Below are 21,198 nucleotides of genomic sequence, written 5' to 3' on the forward strand. Positions count from 1 at the left end.
ACGAAAAAAGAAGAGATACCAGTTTGCCAAGGGGTAAAGGCGAAGCCCCCAAACGATGGCTCCAACGAGCTTGATGGCCGACGCACACGGCCTCTTGTTGAAGACTCGCCAAGACGGCGGTTCAGCCTTGAATGTGTTGCAGAACAACAAGGGCCAGCCGCTGGCTGGTACCATCTTCAACGTCGCCCTCGCCTTGATGTCCACGTCCGTTTTATCGGCGCTATTTAGTGAGCCAACACCGAAACATGATCTGGCACCCTTTTCTTTGAAGAAAGAAGAAAGGATATTGCGGCGTTTTTGGGGTGGAATAGCAGAACGAAAAGACTGACACGAGAACCTTCGGTGGTGGCTTTTTGCAGCAATGAGGGCCAACGCCATCAAGACTTGGAAGAGACTCCCATTTGTTGTCTGGAGTATGTTGCACCCCGCCGCCTACCCCCGGCGATTCGTCGCGCCCGACATAATACGCGAGTCTTGGGTCAGAAAAGAAAAAGAAGAAAAAAAGCGCTAACCCCGAAGCTTTTCCGAGGACCGGCAGTCCTGTTCTTCATCTACGTCGACTCGTACATGTTTGTCTTGAGCTCGGCCATCATACAATACGGCATAGGCATCAACATAAACCTGGCTGCATGCGACGCGGCCATTATCGTCTGCCTCGTATTTTACGTCACGACCAAGGTATGTCTAGCGCTGGCCTCTACTCTTGAAAGACGAGAAGTGCTTGGACGCAATGCTGACTGTTTCGATAGATTGTAAGGCAAAAAATTAACTCGGTGGAATTTTGAGAGCAGAGTATAGTTGGTGTATGCCGACTGACTTGTTTGGTGGTGTAGGCCGTGTACTTGTTTCTAGTTGAGAAAGCAGTAAGTCTTGCGGAGCGCCTTCTCCTCCTTCTTTGTTCACATGTGGATGTGTGAATACTAACGAAGCTACCGGGTTTCTCCAGTACATCATACGCGGAACCAGAAAAGGACGTTTGCAATCCAAGCTCTACCTGTTCAACTCGTTTGGCATGATGGGTAAGCTTTGCTGTTGGTTCAGATGAAGAATTGCGTTTATTGTTAGACCCTGATGTTATATCAACGACGTGTCTAACCATGACCAAAATAGGCATATACGTGGTGGTGGTTGTGCTCAACTTTGTCTTGTAAGTGAAGTACAGATACATCCCCCTTTCATGTTGCTAGATTTTCCCAGACTGACTCTTATTTCTTTTGTATCCATACGACAGCCGGATCAACCGCCTCGAGGATGGCACCTGCATAATCGGCATGAAGAAGATCGCAATGATACCGCTCATATCATTCGATGCGCTCGTCAACGTCTACCTCACCTTCCTCTTCCTAATCCCGCTGATGAGTATGTTGCTTTAGATTCTGCTTGTTCAGTTTACTACAATTTCCCTGTTCTTTGGTGTTCTTGGCATGACGACTCATTTTCCAAACGCTAAATCTGCATATTTCAACCCCCCCAAAAAAAACAGGATTATACTCGTTTCGAAACCCTTTGAGCAAGCCAGACATGTACCGACCGACCGTGAAGCTGCGGACGGTTGCCGTGCGGACCTTTATCGGCGCCTGCTGTACACTGGCAAGTAGTATTGTGTAAGTGTTCTCCCCCTCATCGATTCGTCTCAACCTTTTTTGATAATTGCTCCTTGGTGTTTTTTTTTTACTCCTGGACGAATGGCAGAAACACAGGGGGTAGGGGTTTCAATAACTAACCGCAGATTTTGTTGTTCAAAGCAATTTGACGGTCCTTATGGTCCTAAACGGTGAGCCGGGGTGGGTGTGTCTGATGTGCTGCAACAGCGACAGTGAGTTCATCTTGAGAGCGATCCCCGCTAGAAAGCTTATGGAGCATGCTCAACTAATCTCATATGACTTGGAGTGGCAAAACAGTCCTCTTCTCGGCATTGGTTCTATATTGGATAACTTCAAAGGATAACATCGCCTCCAACTCGAGTTCCAAGGAAGCAGTGAGGAACGAATCGCACCCACTGTCAGCCCCGGAGCGCAGGAGCCACAGCAACAGCAACAGCAGTAACAACAATAACAACAATAACAACAGCAATAATAGTAATAATAGAGGTGCCAGCAAGCACGCTAGCGGGAGATCCCAAGCCGGCGGCAGCTGCATCCGCGGCTCGCGCCGTGACAGCGCCGATAGCAGAGCCGCCTACGTCAGGCAGGGGAATATCCACTGCCCGTCCTGCGCAGTCAGCGTCGATCCCGTGGTCGGGCTGCCATCCACGATGACGTCGCACTGCGGGAAGGACATGGTTTTGCTGCTACCACCACACGCTCGACCACGACAACAGCAGCCTCAGCAGCAACAACAGCAGCGGTCATCAGGAAGCGATGGCAGCAGCACGGAGAAGCTTCACAGGAACGAGTCAGGGAGCGTGTCGACGTTTGGAGTCTGCGACAACCTCGACGGCTGCGTGGTTCATGATGTCGAGGATAGCACTACGAGCTCCGCCGGCCGCGAAGGGACTGTATACGAGTCGACCTCCAGCGGAGGGATCTGGGCCAACGATGCCATAGATGGAGTAGACGACCCTTGGAGCACGAGGCCTGGCGGTGACAAGAAATCTGATGATAAGCGGGATGACTACTGAGAGGGAGGAAATAACAAGTTCAAAATCATCAAGGTCTTACATATACCGTTACAAATTCAAATTGCTCTTCTTCTACAATCATCATTATCAGCGGACCGAACCTGGAAAAAGGAACGAATGGGCCGGATGTCAAAACAAGTCAAAGGAGGCAAACACCAACCATATCATACGGCACAATTTTGGGCCGGCATGCCAACACATGGCAAAAAAAAAGTGCACCTACCGAAAAAGGAAAAAAAGGAAAAACAAAGTCACTTTCCTTTCGGTACATGACGTCAATTTTTAATATTGAGTATTGCAACCAAGGTATAGCCTACAGTCAGCAAGATGAAGGAGGCGGTGCGGAGGAAACACACCGAGCGAGATCAACAGCCTTGTTCGGTGTACTCGGCTTACCTGTTTTAGGGGTCTGGAGGATTAAAAATAAGTTGCTTGGGCCTTGTTTTGGGGACTTGCTCCTGACAAAGGGGTGGTGTTAAAAGAAATCATGACAGTTGTTTTGCCTTGACTTTTTGTCTGTTTTCTATCATGGGATAATTGAGGTTACCTTTTTTCAAGTCATTTATTTTCTTTGTCTTTTTTTTTAATCTTCTTGTCTGGCAATACCCCCCAACTTCAGCAAGCTTTCTCTTTTCTTTTCTTGCTTTTCCCACGCCAACTTGTGTCGTATATCTGTATTTCTTCTTGGCTTTCCCGCTCTGCATGACGTTGCAAACAAAAACCCCCAAACTCTATACTCGAATATAAAAGAAAACAACGTGGGCATTATGTTTGTGGGCCTTTTTAGCCGAATCAACTTTAGTGCAATTACCTTCTTTGTTTCCGTTCGAACTCGACCGGCTGATATTTCGGAACCATGGAGGTTCTAATCCGATCTTGTGGTTGGTGTTAGTCAGAGTCGCCAAGTAGAGTTGATTGCGGATTCCTGCGGATATTGATCCGCTCTGCACTTGACAGTCTGCGTCTAGTACTATAGTGGTATAGTTGCAGCACCCTGCCAAAATATCGTCGCATCTTCAGATAATATCATGGAGGGGCGGCTAACGCGTGCTTTGACAGGAGGCGGAGGCGGCTAGGAAGACATGCTACGTAGAACTTGCAAAAGACAAGAGGGACAATACAAATGAAACAAGATTTGTTTTTTTTCTAGTCATAAGCCCTTCCTACGGTAGAGACTTATGTCCAATGTTGTCCGTTTGCCACTCGAATTACCCGAAAAAAAGTGATCGGGGAAGGCATTTCATTTACATCCAGTACTCGACCGGCACGCGTTTCGAGGGAAACAAAAAAAAAAAAAAAAAAAAAAAAACATCTCACCTTGTGATATGACATCATACCCACTGTCCCCTGAGCCTGGTAATGCACCCTATCGCGAGCACGTGCAGGTGTATTTCCAACAGTCGGGGGAATAAAAAGTATATATACATGGGACTCATATCGATCAGGTTGTTTCGCAGAGCCCCGATTCGCAGAGCCCCGAGAACAGGGAGGGGTCGATTTGGAATGGCTGACTGAAAGGGGCCATCCTTTAGGTGGATTTCTTTTACAGCTGTAGGGCGAGGATTACAGAAAGGGTGATGCTTACAAGAAACGTGGCATTCCGAAAGAAATAACACCATCATTGGTTTGACTTTCCCGCGGCGGTCATCCGGCATGTTGCTCCTGGCCGCGCAAGCTACAGCCCCCCCAGATTTAGGTTCGTTCGCTGGTATTTTCCAGGGACCAGCAGACAACGTGATACGAGCTGAAGAGGCTAACAAATACGCTAAACCGCGGCTCAACAATGGACACAGTTCCCCACGGCTCCCAGGAACTCGGCACGTAGTTTTAGTCTGGACGGTTCCATCTATTATATATTTTCGGCATTCCTTGGTCTGCTTCATGGATACATCATGATAGAATAGGAGAGACGCTCGCCATTGAGGATAGCGTGTTCTGCGTACTAGCAAAACGGAAGCAGCCCAAGTAAGCAATAGCCCTAGTGGTCTACCTTCTAGCCACTTGTCACCCTGTTTTCAACGCTCCCAAGTTCCATGCTGAGTATGCCTTTTGGGAGGGGGGCCCAGGCAAGTTTGGCGCTTCCCTTGCAACTATCTGTCCTGGCCTTTCATTGGCCACATACGTGGCAGAATCAGGTCCAAACTGCATCATAATCGCCCGACTTGACTGCATATTTTTGCGCGCTGCATCTTTCAAAGTAATACAATCCCCTGCGACCTTGGTGTTCAATACGCCAGGTCGTCGTACTTTTTGATTTTGCGTCCAGCATAAGCATCCTAAAAATCCCAGCTTGGTTAGCACTCATCCGCCTTGGCATTGTCATAAAAAAAAATGAGGGCAAGAAAGGAGGCAAAACGACAGCAAGAAAAAAAAAAAAAGAATACTAACATCTGCTTTCCTCTTCCCCAAAACCATCCCCACCGGCGGCGTCAGCGTCGCCCCCCGCCCCGTGACCTCGCTGTGGCAGCTGGCGTGGAACACTCTATTTCCGCCGCCGGGCCGAACCGCGTCCATCCAGACCCACTCCTGCGCCTCGTCCAGCCACTTGAGCTCGAAACGCTCTTGACAGATGGGACAGACCGAGTTGACGTTGCTGCCCGCGTCTGGCACGGGGATCCACCTCTTGCCGCCGGTGCCATTCCCACCCCTGCTGCTCCTGGAGCCGGTCGCCTCGGGTCCTCCTTGATCTTGGTACTGGTGCTGTTGTTTATTTTGATTTTGCTGTTGGGACTGTTGAGACTGCGCCGCGTGCCCGTCCATGTCGACCGCCTCGCGCGATCCGACCCAGTCCCGCACGTCGACGTAGTAGCTGCGGTGCTGGCCCTTCTTCTCCGCTTCGGCGATTCGCGCCGCCACCCGGAAGTGCCAGTCCATGTGGGCCGTCTTGGCTGCCCGGCCGGCCTCGTCGTTGCGGAATCGCCGCCCGCACTGCGTGCACGGCTTGCCGAGGTCGTCGTAGAGGGTGTTGACAAGATATAAGCGAGGTCTGTGAGATGAGATTAGTACACCAGAATTTCCAACATGGACTCGACATGAAAAGTAATCATTTTGAACATACTGCTTCAGTGAACTCGTCGTCAGTTGTATATCGCCCATGATCTCGACGTGAGCAGGCGCCACCGGAGGCGCAATCACGCTCGGTAGTCCCGGAGCGTGCGACACTGGCGTCGGTGCAACGACAGGCGGCAAAGGTCCTGCTGATAATATGCCCTTGCTGCGCAGGGCGGCCAAAAGAGCCGATGCATCTGTCGGCGGTGGGACGGCAGGGGTTGCCTGTGGCGGCGGCGAGCGAAGCGCGGCAAGGCTCGCTGACGGCGTCGCAACGGGGGGTGCAAACGGCAGTGGTGGCACTACTACGGCCGGCTGCGGGGTTCTAGCCAACAAGGCGGCGAGTGCGCCCTGGCCGAGCAAGGCATCTAACGAGAGGGGCGTGCCGGCGGTGGCGGGAGGTGGTGCGGATGCCGGCGGCGCTATGGGAGGCACGACTATGGGCGGGGTGTAGGTTGGTGCTGGTTGAGCGGCTGCGGCTCCGCGTGCTCTTGCGGACAGTTCATCAATTCGGCTCTTAACGACCACCAGTTGGTCCCTCGGCAGGTTTCCCGCCTGAAGCAGTAGCTGAAGCGCCAGCAGGGCATCAAGCATGGGCTTCTGGGAAGTATCATACGGGTTGCGGGCGATTTCCGCGCGCGTGGCAGCTATGAGCTGCAAAACATCATTACTCAAGGCTTCTATGCTTATCCCGTCGGGTGTAGGTGCCTGCGCTGGTGGTGAAAAGGGAAGTTGTGCGGGTGCGGATGGTGGTGGTTGGGGCACTGAGTGTGATAATATCGGCATCCCCTATTTTCGTCCCAAGCAAGCAACAAGAAGCAAGATCGATGTCAGTCATTCGCTAAACACGACTCTGGTCATTTCTATCTCACGAACTACACAGTACAACTTACTTGTGGGTGATGAGGCTGCGGTGTTGGAAACTGTGAATTTTCTGGGCCCCTCCCGTTCGGCGGTGGATATGACTGCCCATAGCCGTTTGGACCCCTGGCGCCTGGTGGTGTTGGAGTCTCCCTGTATGGCATGCCCTGGGCCATCATTGGCGGTGGCGGCCTGCCACGGCCTCCGAGCAGGTGGTGCTGGCTGCGCATCTGCTCCTGCTGTGCCTGAAGCGCCGACGTCCTCGCCTTGATGAGGGCATTTTCTATCGGACGCACAACCTCGGGTGGGAAGACGGGGCGCGTGTCCAGGGAACCCGGCACGGGCTCCTTCCACGTCTTGAGCATCTCATCCATCTTGCGGCGCGTGGCGTTATCGACCGATGCATAGGCCTCCATGAAGGTCTGATAGAGCTTCCGGCCAAAGAAAAGCGTGTATGGAGTCCCCACATTCTTGACGATGGAGTCGAGCAGGTACAGGGCTGGCAGCTTGCGCGGAGGATGGATCTTTTGTTGCGGGTGGTCAGCTTTCCTTGTTTTTTGTATTTTTTTCGCATATTTGGAGAAGTTGGATCCGTGTAAAAGGACATAGATGGCATACTTGTTTGATATGGTCAACGAGAACCTCGGCAATAGCATGGGCAGACTCGGTGTTCTCGCGAGCAATGAGAGTTAGGTTGCTAATCTCAACGCGCGCGTTGGATGTTAAGCCTTCAAGCGCATCTTTGTAATCCTCTGCCACGCCGGCAGCATGGTCCTCTTCGGACATTGCAGGGGCTTCTTTTTTGGTAAAGCGTATATATGTAGAACAAGTCGCAATTCAAAGTCAGGATGTTCAGTTTGCAAGAGAGGCCGGCAAAGTCAGTCAGTCAGTCAGTCAGCCAGTCAGCTTCCCAGAGCAATGCAGTATGCAATGGAGATTGTGACCAGCGTTCTGGCTAGCTTCAACTTGGCTGGCCCGACAACTGAGTGGTTGGTCAAGAGAGAAAGGAAAACAAACAAGAAATAAAGATAGAGCCAAGGAAAAGTCTATCAACGCGTACGCTCCAACCAAAAGCCTCTCAGCTCTCTCTCTATCCTCGCACGTGTTTCACTGATTATAGTTCGGCAGTGCAGAACTGCGCGACGTAGTCTTCAGGGGTGGCAAGAGAGTAAACAAACGAAGCGGCAAGGTCAGAATATTCTGTTGTGTTTCTTCCTTGTTCCCTTCTCCCGTCTCCCCTCTTTCACCTAGCCTTTTTCTTGTCTGCCTGGCTATCAATGGACGAAGGCTTGGCACAGAGATACCAGCTGGGGGGGATTAAGAGTTCCTTGAAGACCTGCTCTCCTCCACGTTCCCACGCCACTAAATGTGTACAGTCACAGGACCCTGCCCTGAATTGGCCAGACAGATTACGGCGAGCAGAGGATGGTGATTTTTCCCAAATCCGAAAAGAGCTGTCGCGATGAAGGATCGTCGAGGAGGAACACTAGTCAGCGGTTGACTGGGAATCGTACGGTTTGGACTCTCAACGGCGATTGATTGCGATTGGCGAGCGGTCGGCGAAGGTTACTTCAAAGATGATGTGCCAGTCTATTTCACCTAAGTGTGCGATAGCTGGCGTAATTTTCGGTTCCAGATCATGTCTGGTCGAGGGGATTTGGCTGGCGTCGAGAGGTGACGAGTGGAACAAAGGAAATTTATTAGCACGCGAGGAATCAAGAATGATGGAGCCTGGTCGATTAATCTGCAGTCATGCAGGTCGCAAAAGTAACCGGGGGGGCCAAGCTTCCTGCTTTCGAATGTAGCTGGGCTAGGCCTGATTCGGAATGGTGGGTCCAAATAGACGTCTTAATATAGTGGGTCATCACTCCAGCAATATCAGGACAGTCACGTGGTCAGCCATGATTGACCTCACGTCTGCATACATTTATTTGTTTGTGTTTGTTGTAGATCTGTGAAATGTCCTGGATTAATCAAAACCAGTCATAGTTGAGAATGCGTGTGCTCAATTTGTGAAAAGAAAAGCCTTTGGATAACAGTATCTGGAACTAAGGATACCCCTCATATGGGTATTGACAGATACTAACCGAGAAAGAGAAGAAGGAGAAAGAAGATAAGGCGAGTAACAAAGAAGATGACAAAGTACTTCAAAAGTGCTTTGAATGAAGGCCACAAATTCCAACCAGTACCAAACTGCCCTTAAACATTAATGTGATTTTTCCGAAACGCCAACAGATCCTGACCTCGCCTTGCGTATGTTATAAACCTTTTCGATCTCAAGCCACGCAACCACGCGCCCACCCCCAAGTGGTCGTCCCATCGTCTTGAAGTGAAAATTTAGAAGAAGTTTTGTTGCCGTGCAGCTGGGTGCCTTCCATAGGTGCCGGCTGGTGGTGGCCTCAATGTTGTGTTCCTCTCGTCGTCATCGTAAGGTCCTGCCACGCTGGAGGCCGCCTGGTGGGCTGGGCCGAAGAACTGGCTCATAGCCGCTGCGCTGTAGCGCTTCTGGCTCCTGTGGCTGTTGTTGCGATTGAATGACGAGCCGTGGTTGACGCTGGATGCCGGGCTGACAGTCATCTTAGACCGAGCGGATGTGGAATCAGTTCTCCAGATGTAAGCAGGGTGGATGTCGGCCGGGCGCTGGGGCATTGAGCCGGCGTCACTCTCGAGGTCGTAGAGTTTCTCGCTGAGGTGGTTCGGGCTCGAAATGGCCATTGCAGGTCGGTTGTGACGACCTGAGCGGACGGCCCGGGCCTTGAGTCCACCTCCGAAGCTGTAGGCAGCTGTGAGTATCATGTTGATGCCCCCAACTACGACACTGATGATGCCACATGATATGCATGCCCTCCACAGTGGCCAGCCGATGCTGGAGATCTGGTTAACAGGGTTGTTGAGGTGTGAGAGCACATTGAAGCCCATCATAAGGAATGCAGTCCCGAGCCACACGAATCCGTGGTCGTCCGAGAGTACAGGCCAGACTTCAGCAAAGTAGTCGTGAAGAGGTGTGATAAAGTCTGCGATCTCTGATACGACGAAGAAGATTGCGCAAAAGGCAACGACCCAGAGCGAGCAAAGATCCCAAAGCAACCACGGCTGCCACTGTGGGACGCCGCGAATAAAGAATTCGATGACAAGAATCCAAGCGGCCGCGGCTATGGCCAGAAGAGCGAGGATGTTGATGAGGCGGAAGACCATCAAGAAAATTCTGCCGGGGCCCAGCAATTTCTGCTGGAAGTGCGATGGGTTTTGTAAGTGATCCATTTTGGCCTGAAGTCAACCCAAGTTAAAGAAGTGAAGCAGCGGAAGAAGAGCTGATAATGATCGTCGTCGGGCCGGGTAGTGCGTCCCAGAAGTGAGTTCAACAGTCCAGAGATACGGAACCAAATTAATGCAGAAAGAAGATCTAGTCCACTAGAGAGTTGAATGAAAGAAGACGGTTAAGAAAGAGTGCAATCGTTGGAAATGGCGTGAATAAGTTGACAAAGAAAAGGTCGTTCGCCGTGGCAGGTTTTTTTTTTGGCGATTTAACTACCAGCAAATAAGGTCTGCTCTCGTGAAGATGGTGGAGTCCGGTATATTCTATTGTCTCAATAGAAAAATAGAGGGGTCTGAAGCTATCAGGGATGCCAGCCTGGTATTGTCGACAGATGAGGGAATGTATTGTTATTGTTTGACACGATGGCCGTCTCCTGAGTAGAAAAAGAGATGCAGCACAAAATGACAAACATGAGAGTAAAGAAAAGGAGTTGAGAGAGAAAAAGGGAAACGGAGAAGAAGGGGGAAAAAAAGGAGGAAACGAGACAAAGAAAAAGACAAATGAAAAGATACAAATAACAATTAATGTCGTCGGATCTGTGCGAAGGTTGACAATTGACTCACTAGCAATCCTTTCCACACAGACTTTGTGGGCAGAAAGAGTCCGGTTTATACCAAAGGAAGGACGGAAGGTCACAAAGTAAATGAGTAGACATCTCTAGGGCGAACATGGTCGGTTTTCGATGGGCGCTAGAAGGCCTCGGCGCCAATCGTCCTGTCCGGGCCACACGCGCTCGTGGTGTACGATGCGCCGTGCCGTCAACAAAGACTGCCCGTTTCATCTTGTTTCCGGGGAGCAATCATCGACCAGCCGTTTAGTTACTAGAGTATCATACTCCCTACCTGGCCTTGAAGAGAAACCCTGGCAGTGGAGAAAAGACTGCCGGGTCGGATTGGAACGAGCGCTTACGGGCGCTTCGACAAGGCGATGGCCAAAAAAAGAAGGGTATACAGGAGGATAACGGGCGGGTGCATAATAGTCGCACATGGGCGTTCATCCAATCGACCCCATGGGCAAGGCTACCTACCCAGACCCGACAGGTGGACGTTGATCCAGGTGGAACTTACCGAACATTCATCGACAAGCAGGGATGGGATACAGAAAAAGGCGGTGGTCGATACAGTCGATTGGATGTGGGTGATTTAACGTCGTCTCAGATTCACTTTACTACTGAGTAGCCTTTGTTTTTATTGGTCAGCGGGCTTGAGTCCCACTTTCCAGCTAGGGCGGCTCCATCCATCCCCACATCTGAGCAATCGCGGCAGCTATTCGTCCGATTCTTGCTGAAGATGCGTTAGTGACCCTGCCAAGCCTTGCCCATTGTGTGAATCTACAGACTAGCGATTTGTAGCTGCGATCGTTGAAAATCACAATATCGGATAAGCATGATATAGGGGAGATAAAGCGGCAAGATGGTGTTCATCTAAACCCTACAGCCACATATGAAATGTCGAAATAGAAGTGGCTTTACATAGTATAGAATGAGTTGATGATTACTCAAGGTACCCGGATAAGTCGTTAGATAGCAAACTGAGTGGTGCTGCAGGCCAAAAACCGGGCGCCAGGAACCAATAGTCTCAGCTGAATTAGAACTCACTGATCGAACGCGGCAAATTTTGAAGATACCCAAGGTACACTTATCTAGGTAGGTATCTCATTACAGGTATTCGGCTGAGTTTTTCCGTGGACAGCAAATTCCATCCAATTATTTACTGCGCGGTAATTTTCTTGCTACTTAGGTACTGAAGCACCTGGCTAGAAATTTTCAGCTCGCACGGTCAAGCCGATTTACCCTAGAGCGGCGGGTTGCTAGGCGCGTGCACCCGCGCGTCTAATCTGGCTTGCTTCTTACCAACTACCAAGTCTTTGCAAGCTGGAGTCAGGAATCCAAAAGACCATTCTAGGTTCCAGACCAAAAAAAGCTGCCCAGGCCCTTGTCGTCCTTTTTCACGTGCCCCACCCAGCACAGCCCCCACCCGAAGCGTGGTAGTAAAACGTCAGCCAACCAACCAATCCATTTGCAATCCCCGATCCATCGCCTTAATCCATTTTCCTTTCTCTGACATTCTAGAGTCGAAACACTGCTAAGCCTAATCCTCCTCCTCCTCACCCAATCGCCGTCATCAGCTACCCTCGAAAAAGCGCAACGAAACCCTCGGCCGCGTGGACTCCCTTTTTTATTTAATTTGTTTGCAAAAATGGCTCGTGGAAACCAACGTGACAAGGCTCGGGAAAAGAACCTTAAGGAGGCGGCTAAGAAGGTATGTTCTGCCTTATGCGGGTTTCCATTTTCTTCCACAAGTTTCCGGTCGACTTTCGCCGGACGATGCGACAACATTGGTGGCGGGGCAACCTCTCCTGGATTTGGCAGAACCACGATACTCCAGTATCACTCTTGTCTTTACCAGGCGCAATGTCTTGACCGTTTTAAACTCTGTCATCTCGTCGTGGATGCGTGCTGACACGTTTTTTTTTTCTTTTCCGTGCCCATAGAAGTCAGCCAACAACAAGAGCGGCAGCGAGATGGCCAGAGATAAAGAGGCAGTGGCCCAAATGATGCGCGAGAAGCAGAAGGCTGGTGCGTCCAGGTTCACAAATCCCCGTACCCGTTTTGCAACGCTTGATATAGGATTTTGGATATTGACTAGTGTGTCTTTTCTCATCCATAGCGGAGGCCAAAAAGGCTGCCGAGGCCGCCGCGAAGAAATAATCTTACTACGACAAACCAGCGAGTCTCCGAAACCCCGACCTGTTCTTGGTCATTACTTTATGACATGATGTATCGTTGCTGTTCCTGCGGTCTCGCACACATGATACCAGTATATGGCATGGTCATGCTCCTCGACAATCCAGGGGCCGACTACCTTGTTGCAACAGTGACATTCATCACTCAATTCGGTCAGCTTCAAAAGCCCCGGCGATCCTGTTGTCAAGTCGGAGTCTAAGGTTCTTCCTTGGTTTACCTTGTCTTTGGTGTTTAATTTAGGTGGAGTTTTGGCCCTCTTTCTCATTCTGTCACGTTCTTATATTCCTACTTCTGGAATCACGTAGCGGCCTACGATGCAATTTGACCACGATCGGCGTACTGGAGTCCAGCGATTTCCCTCGGTGCCATTTGCTCCACTCTGCTCCCGTGTGCCTGCGTGATGGTATGGTACAAGGTGCCCTGGCCAATGTCGTTGTATTTCGGTGTGTTGAAAGTGGTCAGATGCGACGTTGGATGGAACATGACTTCCCAGCGGCAACCGCATCATGAGCTGCTAAGCATGCGCTTTTGGCCCAACCGCAATGCCTGTTGAGACTACTGCGAGGGTGATTCAGGGTCGTGGCAACGACTGCCTGAGACGTCTGTCATTAGTGTGAAGCAATAGCTTAACTTTGCGTCGACAACGAGAGCAGCAACTGGCAGGCTGTCGCGCAGCACAGTCAGCAACAGCTTGGATGGCCGAGCCTTGTATATTGATTGATCCTGGCTCTTTCCATCAAATCATGGTTGATAACCTGTCTGGATTTGCCACCCGTTGGATTGATCGGTCCGATGGTTGGAAGGGAGGCGCCTACAACAATGTGGACTTTGGAGCAAAGCAATCTGCCAAGGCCACAGGAAGCGTGCCCAGAGACATTTATGATCAAGGCGTTACCGCAAAACGCTTGTGATTTTTTTCAGGTCGCTCCCAGGGTTAGAATCTCCGGTGATCTTCGTCCTAGAGGCGCTAGCTATCGCTGGTGCCGTTGCGCAAGATTTCTTGGCGGTACTTTAGGCCTGGTAAACAGTCTCTACAGGCTGAAGGGGGCTCCTGGTTGCCTCAGCACTGAAAAACTCAACAAGCGGCAAAATTCCGTGAGCAGAATCCGTGTTTTATCAAACCGGACCGTTTGCCCATGTCTTGTTGGGCGATTGTCTTGAGCTCTTCGATCGGGTTCTAGCATTTGTTGGTCGACTAACACTTTGTTCGCGGCTACGCATATCTTTTGGCAGGCTGTTGACAGGGCTATGAACTTGTCATTCAAGATGCAGGAATGCCTTCGTGATCCTCGGTCTTGGTGTGCAGCCTACATTTTTGCGAGGACCTTGCTGGCTCAAGGGGTTGTCACCCCTGGAGAGCAACCTCTCTCGGCAAATTCCTTGCATGCTAACATCTAGAGGTTCCGCCTTGTCATCTTCCTCGAGTATTGGGCGGCTTCCACGATGTCTGTCAACATAGCATGGGAAAACAGGTCCATGACGCCGATTCAAGGTCGTATGGACATGTATGGGCTCTGCTCTTGCAGAGCCACAACCAGTTGTAAGAATATTTCTTGACAGCATCAAGAAACCCTTGTTCAAGGTATCGTGGGTGATAGATGGGATTGTTTCTTAGGATGTCAAAGCTCTAAAGCACCAAACATAGACGCGTGTACATCATCGAGCAACCCAGGATTGGCTTGAGAGATTGGAATGTTTGCCAGATTTGAATCTCAAAGGATCCCTGGCTGTTTCGTTCTATCCCCTACAGCTCGAAAGCGAAACGGCCGTAAGTCATGGTCAAGATTCAAGTTCTCAACCAGGCAAGTGTCTGCCAGGGGTATCTGCCCCTGACCCCTGCTTGCTCAGCCACGATACTGGCTACCTTATATAGACCGTGGCATAGTTGCAATCTCAAGGTCTCTAGACTTTATACAAACAACACTTTTTTTTTGTAGATGCAAAACCTGAGGTCTCTGTGACTAGGTAGGTTATTTTGGATTTATTTACCCCTCTGGCCGGTCAACGGATGGATGTATCTACTACAGATCCCATTCCCGCGTGTCCACTGGCTCAAGGTTCCTTCCCTTAATACCAAACGATTTTGGAAGATTTAGTTCCTGAAGAGCCTTGACTTTAGGGTCCGTTCTCATGTCTACGACATTTTCTATCCCCAAAAATAAGTACGCTCTGGACCTTGTTTGATCGTCTTGATTGCTATTCCATGGGTGCCCAGTCGATTCGGGTCCAACTTGAGAAGAACGGGTAGCTGGCGGAGGTACTTGGGAAACCGACATCGCCAGTTTATGAAAGAACGGATAGTAGGAGAACCGACTGGGTTGCGATCTTGGTATAGTAAACCTCGATTTGCATCAAGGGAAATACTGGAAAGCAAGCTTTCAGACTCTTGCAGGGCATTCAGAGGCCACGTCGTCGTATCGTTGTCTACTTGTCAGTTCCAACACCTTGGGAGAAAAGCTATGCGGTGTGGTATTATGCGATTCTCGCGTTTTGCTTTAGGGACAACGGAGACGTACAGGCCATCCCTGGATTGGGGAGTGCGATCAAAGTTGTGGACCTCTCGTGTCTCGCCCGTCATCTTCAAGATGCAATCCCCTGCTGTTGGCGATCCATAAACAGGAATGAGCTCAGCCCCTGCGAGACCACTCGCCCGGCTCGCCTCCTCGTCGAGCACCGCAGGTACGACTTTTCGCAAACCGTCCCTCTGAAACCCCTAAAACCGCTACACAAACAGCCCCTTTGATATTTTTACTTTGATATGCCAATCACATGAAGGGGGATAACAGTAAGTAATTGTATGTGGGGATTGCGTCCAGATAGGAATAAGTCGAAATATTCATTTTGTTCAGGGAACCCTGTGGCTAACAGAGGATACTCTGCACGTCAAATATCGTCATCACCAGAACTCCGGGCCAGTCGCCTCTTGAGATCGGCAGGGTTTTGCAACGAGCGTGACGCTCGGAAACAGCTCGTCCAATGCGTGGTTCCGATCATGGCCATCCAGCGCCATCAGGCCATTGCTGGCATACGCTGTCCTTCCAAAAAAGGGAGCCTTCTTTGTGCGTTGTGAATTTGGCTTGCGATTGCGCGGTTCTCGCCTGATGTCGAAGATGATGCATAACATAATCATTGGAAAGGAGGGCAAACGTTTGTTCTCCTCATGATCACTGGTGCCACCACCGTGGTTCTTGCTTTTGTCGATACATAAACCGAGCTGGAACATGTTGTCAGCGAGGAATCTCAAGGGCTCTGTCCATGTCTGCTGCACTTTTGACTGCCATTTTTCCATGCCTGGAAGACTAAAGAATAACATGCGACTACATGCCAAACTCGAGAAATTGGGGGTTGCGACGGCTGGACATAGCTCCTAATTGATGCTGGCTTGTGAAAACAAAAAGGGGGTTGTGACTTGTGCCAGGTTCAAACAAGGTCAGACTGGAGCCGTAGCCCTAGCTTTAAATCGGGCATTTGTACAACATCTTGAAAGTAAACTCCGATGCCTTGAAGAAGGCGTCAGGAACATTGTGGAGGCAATATATCTCTTGAGTGCTTCCAGATAGGCCAACAGCCAGTCAGCCAACCAGGATGTGATAGATAGAAATTAAATTTTAAACAAAAAAGACGATAGATTACTACACCCAATCACGGCACGTGAAACCCGTCAGGCCCTGCTCATGTCAAAGCCTCCCTTCAGCCCTGCGCGGACTCAAACCGGAGATGTACTTTCCCCTTGACACGAGATATAACACAGACGGCTGTAGAAAGGAGCCAGTAGCAGCGGGGGCGTGTAGTTTGTGTACGTGACAACCCAATGTTATTCCTGGGGCATACAATTTTGATATTGTCTAACTGTTTTCGAAGGAAGCACGTGCTGAGGGCGGCTGTAAGCATTTTGACATTGATATCCACTTCCGGGTGTCATTGAGCCAGGTGAATACAAAACCAAAGATGGGTTGTGGGATCAGCAACGTTGTTGTGTGATATCTGTTGATCTCAAAGCACTGCCGCGGAGGACACAAATTCTTGTCGAAAGTACTACACACTCGAGTCTAGTCAACACTTAGTACCAGGTCCGAGACATTCAAACCTAGACCAGGATAGCACACAATGGCATGGAATCAAAGTAAAGGGGAAATCATTGTATTCCTCGGTCTAACCGGGCGCCTTGTTTGCAACGCCCAACGACTCAAAAAGCAAAGGCCCCCTTTCTATAGCTTTGGCCTGGTCTAAGGAAATAGCTAAAAATCGAGTTTGAGACCGCCTCAAACCCAATATGTGCAACGCCACGGTAAGCGAAGTTGAGAAGAAAATAAAAGAAACAAAATGGTGAAAGTAGATCGTCACTTTCCCCAAGTGGGTCAAAAAATGTACAAAAGAAAGTAAATTCAAACAGAAATTGGCCGAGAGAAGTGTTTCACCCCAATGTCCATTTTTCCCCCAGAAAAAAAAGAAGAAAAAAAAGGTTCCGTGTCCCTAGAGGCGTTGTTACAGCGAATGTGAAGAAGGGTATATCGTATCATAAGAGCAAGAAGGGTGAAAAAGAAATATCAAAATGGGAGGCCGAAGCGGCTCAAGAGTAGGCAAAGGCCTGTCCGAGAGAGCTGAGCGAGGTGGCGGTGTTCATCATGCGCGCCGAGGTGAAGTGCGGCTGCAGGGTGACAAAGAAGAACGAGTAGCGCTGGACGTAGCTGTACTTGGGGTTGTTGTCCAGCTCCTTCATGACGGCAGTCAGGAAGGTGTCGGCGTCACCATCGATGGGTGCGAACTCGGTCAGCCAGACGGGCTTGCCCTCACAGGCGTCGTGAACAGCGTCAAGGTGCGAGAGCAGGTTCTGAGGGTCGGCGGGGGAGTACCAGTGGGCGGCACAGAAATCGAACTTGCACTGGCCGTTGCACGCCTTGACCCAGGACTTGAGCCAGTCGATGCCCTCACCCGGAACATTGCTGTTGGTGATGGCGGGGGATGAGATGGCGGCCTTGGAGCCGTATGGGTTCATCAACTGGATGTGAGCCTGGGCAGCCGAGGCCGGATCAGTATTGCACTGGCCCTTGTTATCGCACTCGTTGAATGAGAGGAGGGACTTGGCGCCCGCAGCGATGGCAGAGTCAGCATTCTGCTTCCAGGTGCTGGTGTGCATTTGCTGGGGACCCCAGAGCATAGGAACGTAGTCAATCTTAGTGGTATCGAGACCATCTGGTGTCTGTCCCCAGTTGTAAGCCCACGAGGCCTTGGACCCGCTGCCCATGAAGGGGCTGGTGAGCGATGCCAAGTTGTAAGCCAGACCACGCTTGCTGCCGCTGGGCTGCGAGTAGCCCGAGCCCGAGTTGCTGTTGTCGACGACAGGCGCCGAGGATGACTTAGCCGGAGCAGGAGCGGCTTGAGACTGGGAAGGAGTAGGCTGGGGAGAAGGCACCTGGGGAGCGGGAATCTGGGGCTGGGGTGCTACTTGAGGAGCCTTTTGCTCGGGAGCAATGGCCTGGACCTTGACAGGCTCTTCCGCAGGAGGGCTGGCCAGAGTAGGCGCCGGGGTAGGCTCCGGCGGAGGGGGAGGCGAGGCCACGGGCGTAGTAACAGTCGTCAGAGTGGATGAAGAGCCGAAGCTGGAGCTCAAGAGGGTGGAGTTAGAGCTCGTGGTGGTGGGTGCCACGTTTTTGAAGATAGAAACAGAAGAAGTAGGCAGGTCGTCGTCCCACACAGTGACCGTCTCCCAAACGGTTTGGACGACCACCTCGGTGTGCTGGTAAGCGATGTCCCTCTTGTCGTGGTAGTGTGCATGGTTGACGCGGTGGGCGTTGACGACGAGGGCTGCAGCCTCGGAGGCCAGGAAGGCCGAAGCCAAAGAAAAGAGTTGCATCTTGGAAAGCATGGTGGTCAAGATTTCCTTGGGTTGAAACTACCAGCTGAGAGATGCGAGTCCCGCGGGGGTGTTCGAGGTTCAAGAGAGAGTCTTGTAGTGGTTGTCTTTGTCCAGACGCGCGGCAAAGCAGACTGGGTCTTGTTGAAGCTTTGTTGTGGTTAACCCCGATTGGGCAAAGTTTTGATCTTTGCGCTCAAGTCAAAGGAATGAATGAATTGACGTTGATGGGAACGGAATGGGACCAATATCCGGACGCCACTGGGGTGTTGTTCAAGAATGAATGTAACTGACGGCACTAGGCGTAGATGTGGCTCGGCAAAATCGTCCAGATTTTGATATGCTAGCGAGCAGATGTTTCGAAAGAGAGGCAGTCTATCAAAGACGCAATAAGGAGCGATGCGTAGCTTGCTGATAGAAGGAATGAAGTGGCACAAAGACACACAATAGACCACAAGAAGCAGTGTTGAGGGTGAGGAGAAGAAAGAAGGACTAGAAGGAACGGCTAGAGGGGAGAGTAGAGGCCCTTAAAACAGAGTGCATGATTGCAACCTCAAGTGCGGGCAGCTCCTTCAGCGGGCACTCAGCCAAGTCCCGCCCTTCCATTGATTGCCACGCCGCTGACGGGGGTTTACAGTCACGGCGTCGGCAGGGCAGACGGGAGATGGGCGTTTGGTGTGGACTCCTCGGACACACATCAGCACGTGCTACTGGTAGAATGGACGCAAGGGCGGCTCGCCTGCTGCGAACTAGGACCCCACTCATGCAGGTACGAGCCTAGTAGCCCAATAAAGACGCCGCGTTTGTGGCGGATTTAGAATCCGTGATGTGGGACCATCTGCCAGGGGTAAGATAAAAAGGCACGCACCTGAAGGAAGGTCTGGGCGCCTTTGGGTGGGGAAAGATGACCACCCATGAGAGAAAACACCCCACCTGCCCTGTGTTCCTGCCCTGTGTTCGGACGGAAACGCCAAGTCGATGGGGAGCTCTTGGGAAAGGACGGGGACGACCCAAAGATGACCCTGGATCAGCCTTTCGCTTTGACCAGGTTGTAGGGCTCCATATTCCAAAATCCCTCGTTTAATTGACTCGTCACTGAGCGTCTGCGAACTTTTTACTGCAATTCATATATCCATCAAGCGATGTAGAAATACGAGGTATATTTCGCCTATTATTTGTATCGGTATACTTTGAGTGAAAGGGGCTGGAAATCCATGTCGATCCGTCCATTACTTTCGGCGTTGCCAGACGTTAAGCGCTTGTTCCAAAATGTGCCACATTGCGTGAGAGAGAAAAAGAGACAGATGAAAACACGACAAAACGTTAAAGATAGGGGCGGGCTGGGACTGGTGCGGGCGGGTTGCCAAGTGGAAAGAAAGGATGCCAGCCGGAGGGTCAAGACAAATCCGTAAGGTACAAAGTAAGCGGGGGTTGGCTCAGGTCACTCTGCCGTGCTACGATAAGTATCGTAGCAATGGCATGTATACCTGAGGCACTGCTACTTGGACTACTACGCTGGGCAGTGCGCCACCTTTGCCAACTAACTGCTCACCCTCTTGGCTTACATACCGGTCGCTGCAGGTCCCAGGGACAAAACTGCCTAAAAAAAGAGTGCGACGTCGCCGGAAGAATTTCTTGGTACGCCCAAAAGGGGGCAGGCCTGCCCACATACTATTACCGGTACACACACGTGCATGTGAGATTTTTTTTTTTTTGGATGGAGAAAAAAACGATGCCCGAATTCGACAGATCATGTAACCAAGAGAGGCAAGAGCGATATGAAAACAAGATGCTGACGAGATATGTGGTTGCTTTGACACCCCAAAATAACTTGGATGGGATATTACAGTACCTTGCAGAACTTCAAATTCGATTCCCTTGCTCGCAAGTTGCTTATGGGAAGTTGGGCCAAGTGGGCTGGCCAACTTACGTGATACAGACAAGAAAAAAATCCCGCTAGTCCACAGTTTTCAAGTTTCTTTTGAACGCGGAAGATGTCCTACGTAACCTCTGCCCACCTACCCGATACATCGGCGGTCTGGCTGGACTTAGCGCTTTTTTCCCAGTCCCTTTCTTCTCGGGCTCTCTTCATTACCCCTGCTTCTCTCCTCTATTCGCTTCTCTCAGCTCCACTCGGTAGGCGACGTGGTCTACGTACTACGTAGTTGTTATATTTTTTCGACGTTTGTGATTGGTTCAAAATCATGACAAGGAATTTCTTACCACCTCTTTGTTATCCGGGTCCGCCCATTGCCCAAAGGGAGTTGCGTCCCGGAAGTGCTCAACTCGCCTCTTTGTTTTGCTCCCGCTAGCGTTTTCCCTGTCTGCAGTGCGGCGAAGCGAGATTACCTTCCCGCCGCCACGGTGTTGACAAGTTATAATATCCTTGCAAGAAAACTGCCCTAGGAGCAAAAGCTACAGAAATCGACGGCAGAGAGAAAGAGAAAAAAAAAGTCGCCGTAGCGATCGCAAACATTGGATCGGGGCCACTCGATCTGCCGTGACCTGGGGGTTTTTTTTTGGTCCCGTTGATTAATTACCTACCTACCTCAGTTAGCTATCGGTATTCAAGTTCGCCGACGAATATGGAAACGCTGTGATCGGAAGCGACAGGGCGCCTGTTGCATGCATATCGGCGCTAATGGCGGCACGGGGATTGAAAATCAGAGGCCAACGAGGTTTTTTTTTTTTTTTCTTTTTTTCACCTGCGCTTTTTTATCGCTCACAGTTCCGCGGTTGCTTGCGGGGATTTA

At 50.8% G+C, this 21,198-nt stretch overlaps 7 protein-coding genes across 7 annotated transcripts; 3 read left to right on the top strand and 4 right to left on the bottom strand.

Annotated features, from left to right (window-relative positions):
• Positions 1-55: 55 nt before the first annotated feature.
• MGG_08572 (uncharacterized protein) lies at positions 56-2,620 on the top strand (the record flags this gene model as incomplete). The annotated part of the gene is made up of 10 exons (XM_003716048.1): positions 56-227; positions 360-413; positions 539-678; positions 834-863; positions 947-1,019; positions 1,111-1,147; positions 1,232-1,359; positions 1,484-1,604; positions 1,746-1,816; positions 1,902-2,620. 10 exons carry the CDS (start codon positions 56-58, stop codon positions 2,618-2,620), a joined length of 1,545 nt encoding a protein of 514 aa, XP_003716096.1.
• A 1,772-nt stretch (positions 2,621-4,392) lies between these two features.
• Positions 4,393-8,251, bottom strand: MGG_08573 (uncharacterized protein). Its single transcript, XM_003716049.1, has 5 exons — positions 7,148-8,251; positions 6,562-7,053; positions 5,679-6,457; positions 5,009-5,606; positions 4,393-4,896 (listed from the first exon to the last, which is right to left on the bottom strand). The coding sequence occupies exons 1-5, from the start codon at positions 7,313-7,315 to the stop codon at positions 4,846-4,848; spliced, it is 2,088 nt and encodes a 695-aa protein (XP_003716097.1). The 5' UTR covers positions 7,316-8,251; the 3' UTR covers positions 4,393-4,845.
• A 188-nt stretch (positions 8,252-8,439) lies between these two features.
• MGG_08574 (uncharacterized protein) lies at positions 8,440-10,956 on the bottom strand. Its single transcript, XM_003716050.1, has one exon. It carries the CDS (start codon positions 9,788-9,790, stop codon positions 8,867-8,869), a length of 924 nt encoding a protein of 307 aa, XP_003716098.1. The 5' UTR covers positions 9,791-10,956; the 3' UTR covers positions 8,440-8,866.
• Positions 10,957-11,882: 926 nt separating this feature from the next.
• On the top strand, positions 11,883-13,010 carry MGG_08575 (uncharacterized protein). Its single transcript, XM_003716051.1, has 3 exons — positions 11,883-12,106; positions 12,339-12,423; positions 12,515-13,010. The coding sequence occupies exons 1-3, from the start codon at positions 12,044-12,046 to the stop codon at positions 12,553-12,555; spliced, it is 189 nt and encodes a 62-aa protein (XP_003716099.1). The 5' UTR covers positions 11,883-12,043; the 3' UTR covers positions 12,556-13,010.
• A 2,477-nt stretch (positions 13,011-15,487) lies between these two features.
• MGG_08576 (uncharacterized protein) lies at positions 15,488-15,814 on the bottom strand (the record flags this gene model as incomplete). Its single annotated transcript, XM_003716052.1, has 1 exon — positions 15,488-15,814. The coding sequence occupies one exon, from the start codon at positions 15,812-15,814 to the stop codon at positions 15,488-15,490; it is 327 nt and encodes a 108-aa protein (XP_003716100.1).
• Positions 15,815-16,719: 905 nt separating this feature from the next.
• MGG_08577 (uncharacterized protein) lies at positions 16,720-19,060 on the bottom strand. The gene has a single exon (XM_003716053.1). The coding sequence runs from the start codon at positions 18,455-18,457 to the stop codon at positions 17,162-17,164; it is 1,296 nt and encodes a 431-aa protein (XP_003716101.1). The 5' UTR covers positions 18,458-19,060; the 3' UTR covers positions 16,720-17,161.
• Positions 19,061-19,271: 211 nt separating this feature from the next.
• On the top strand, positions 19,272-19,989 carry MGG_17044 (uncharacterized protein; the record flags this gene model as incomplete). Its single annotated transcript, XM_003716054.1, has 3 exons — positions 19,272-19,292; positions 19,779-19,865; positions 19,918-19,989. The coding sequence occupies 3 exons, from the start codon at positions 19,272-19,274 to the stop codon at positions 19,987-19,989; spliced, it is 180 nt and encodes a 59-aa protein (XP_003716102.1).
• Positions 19,990-21,198: the final 1,209 nt, after the last annotated feature.

This window comes from Pyricularia oryzae, chromosome 4 (genome assembly GCF_000002495.2).
Source record: "Pyricularia oryzae 70-15 chromosome 4, whole genome shotgun sequence".
Classification (NCBI taxonomy): domain Eukaryota; kingdom Fungi; phylum Ascomycota; class Sordariomycetes; order Magnaporthales; family Pyriculariaceae; genus Pyricularia; species Pyricularia oryzae.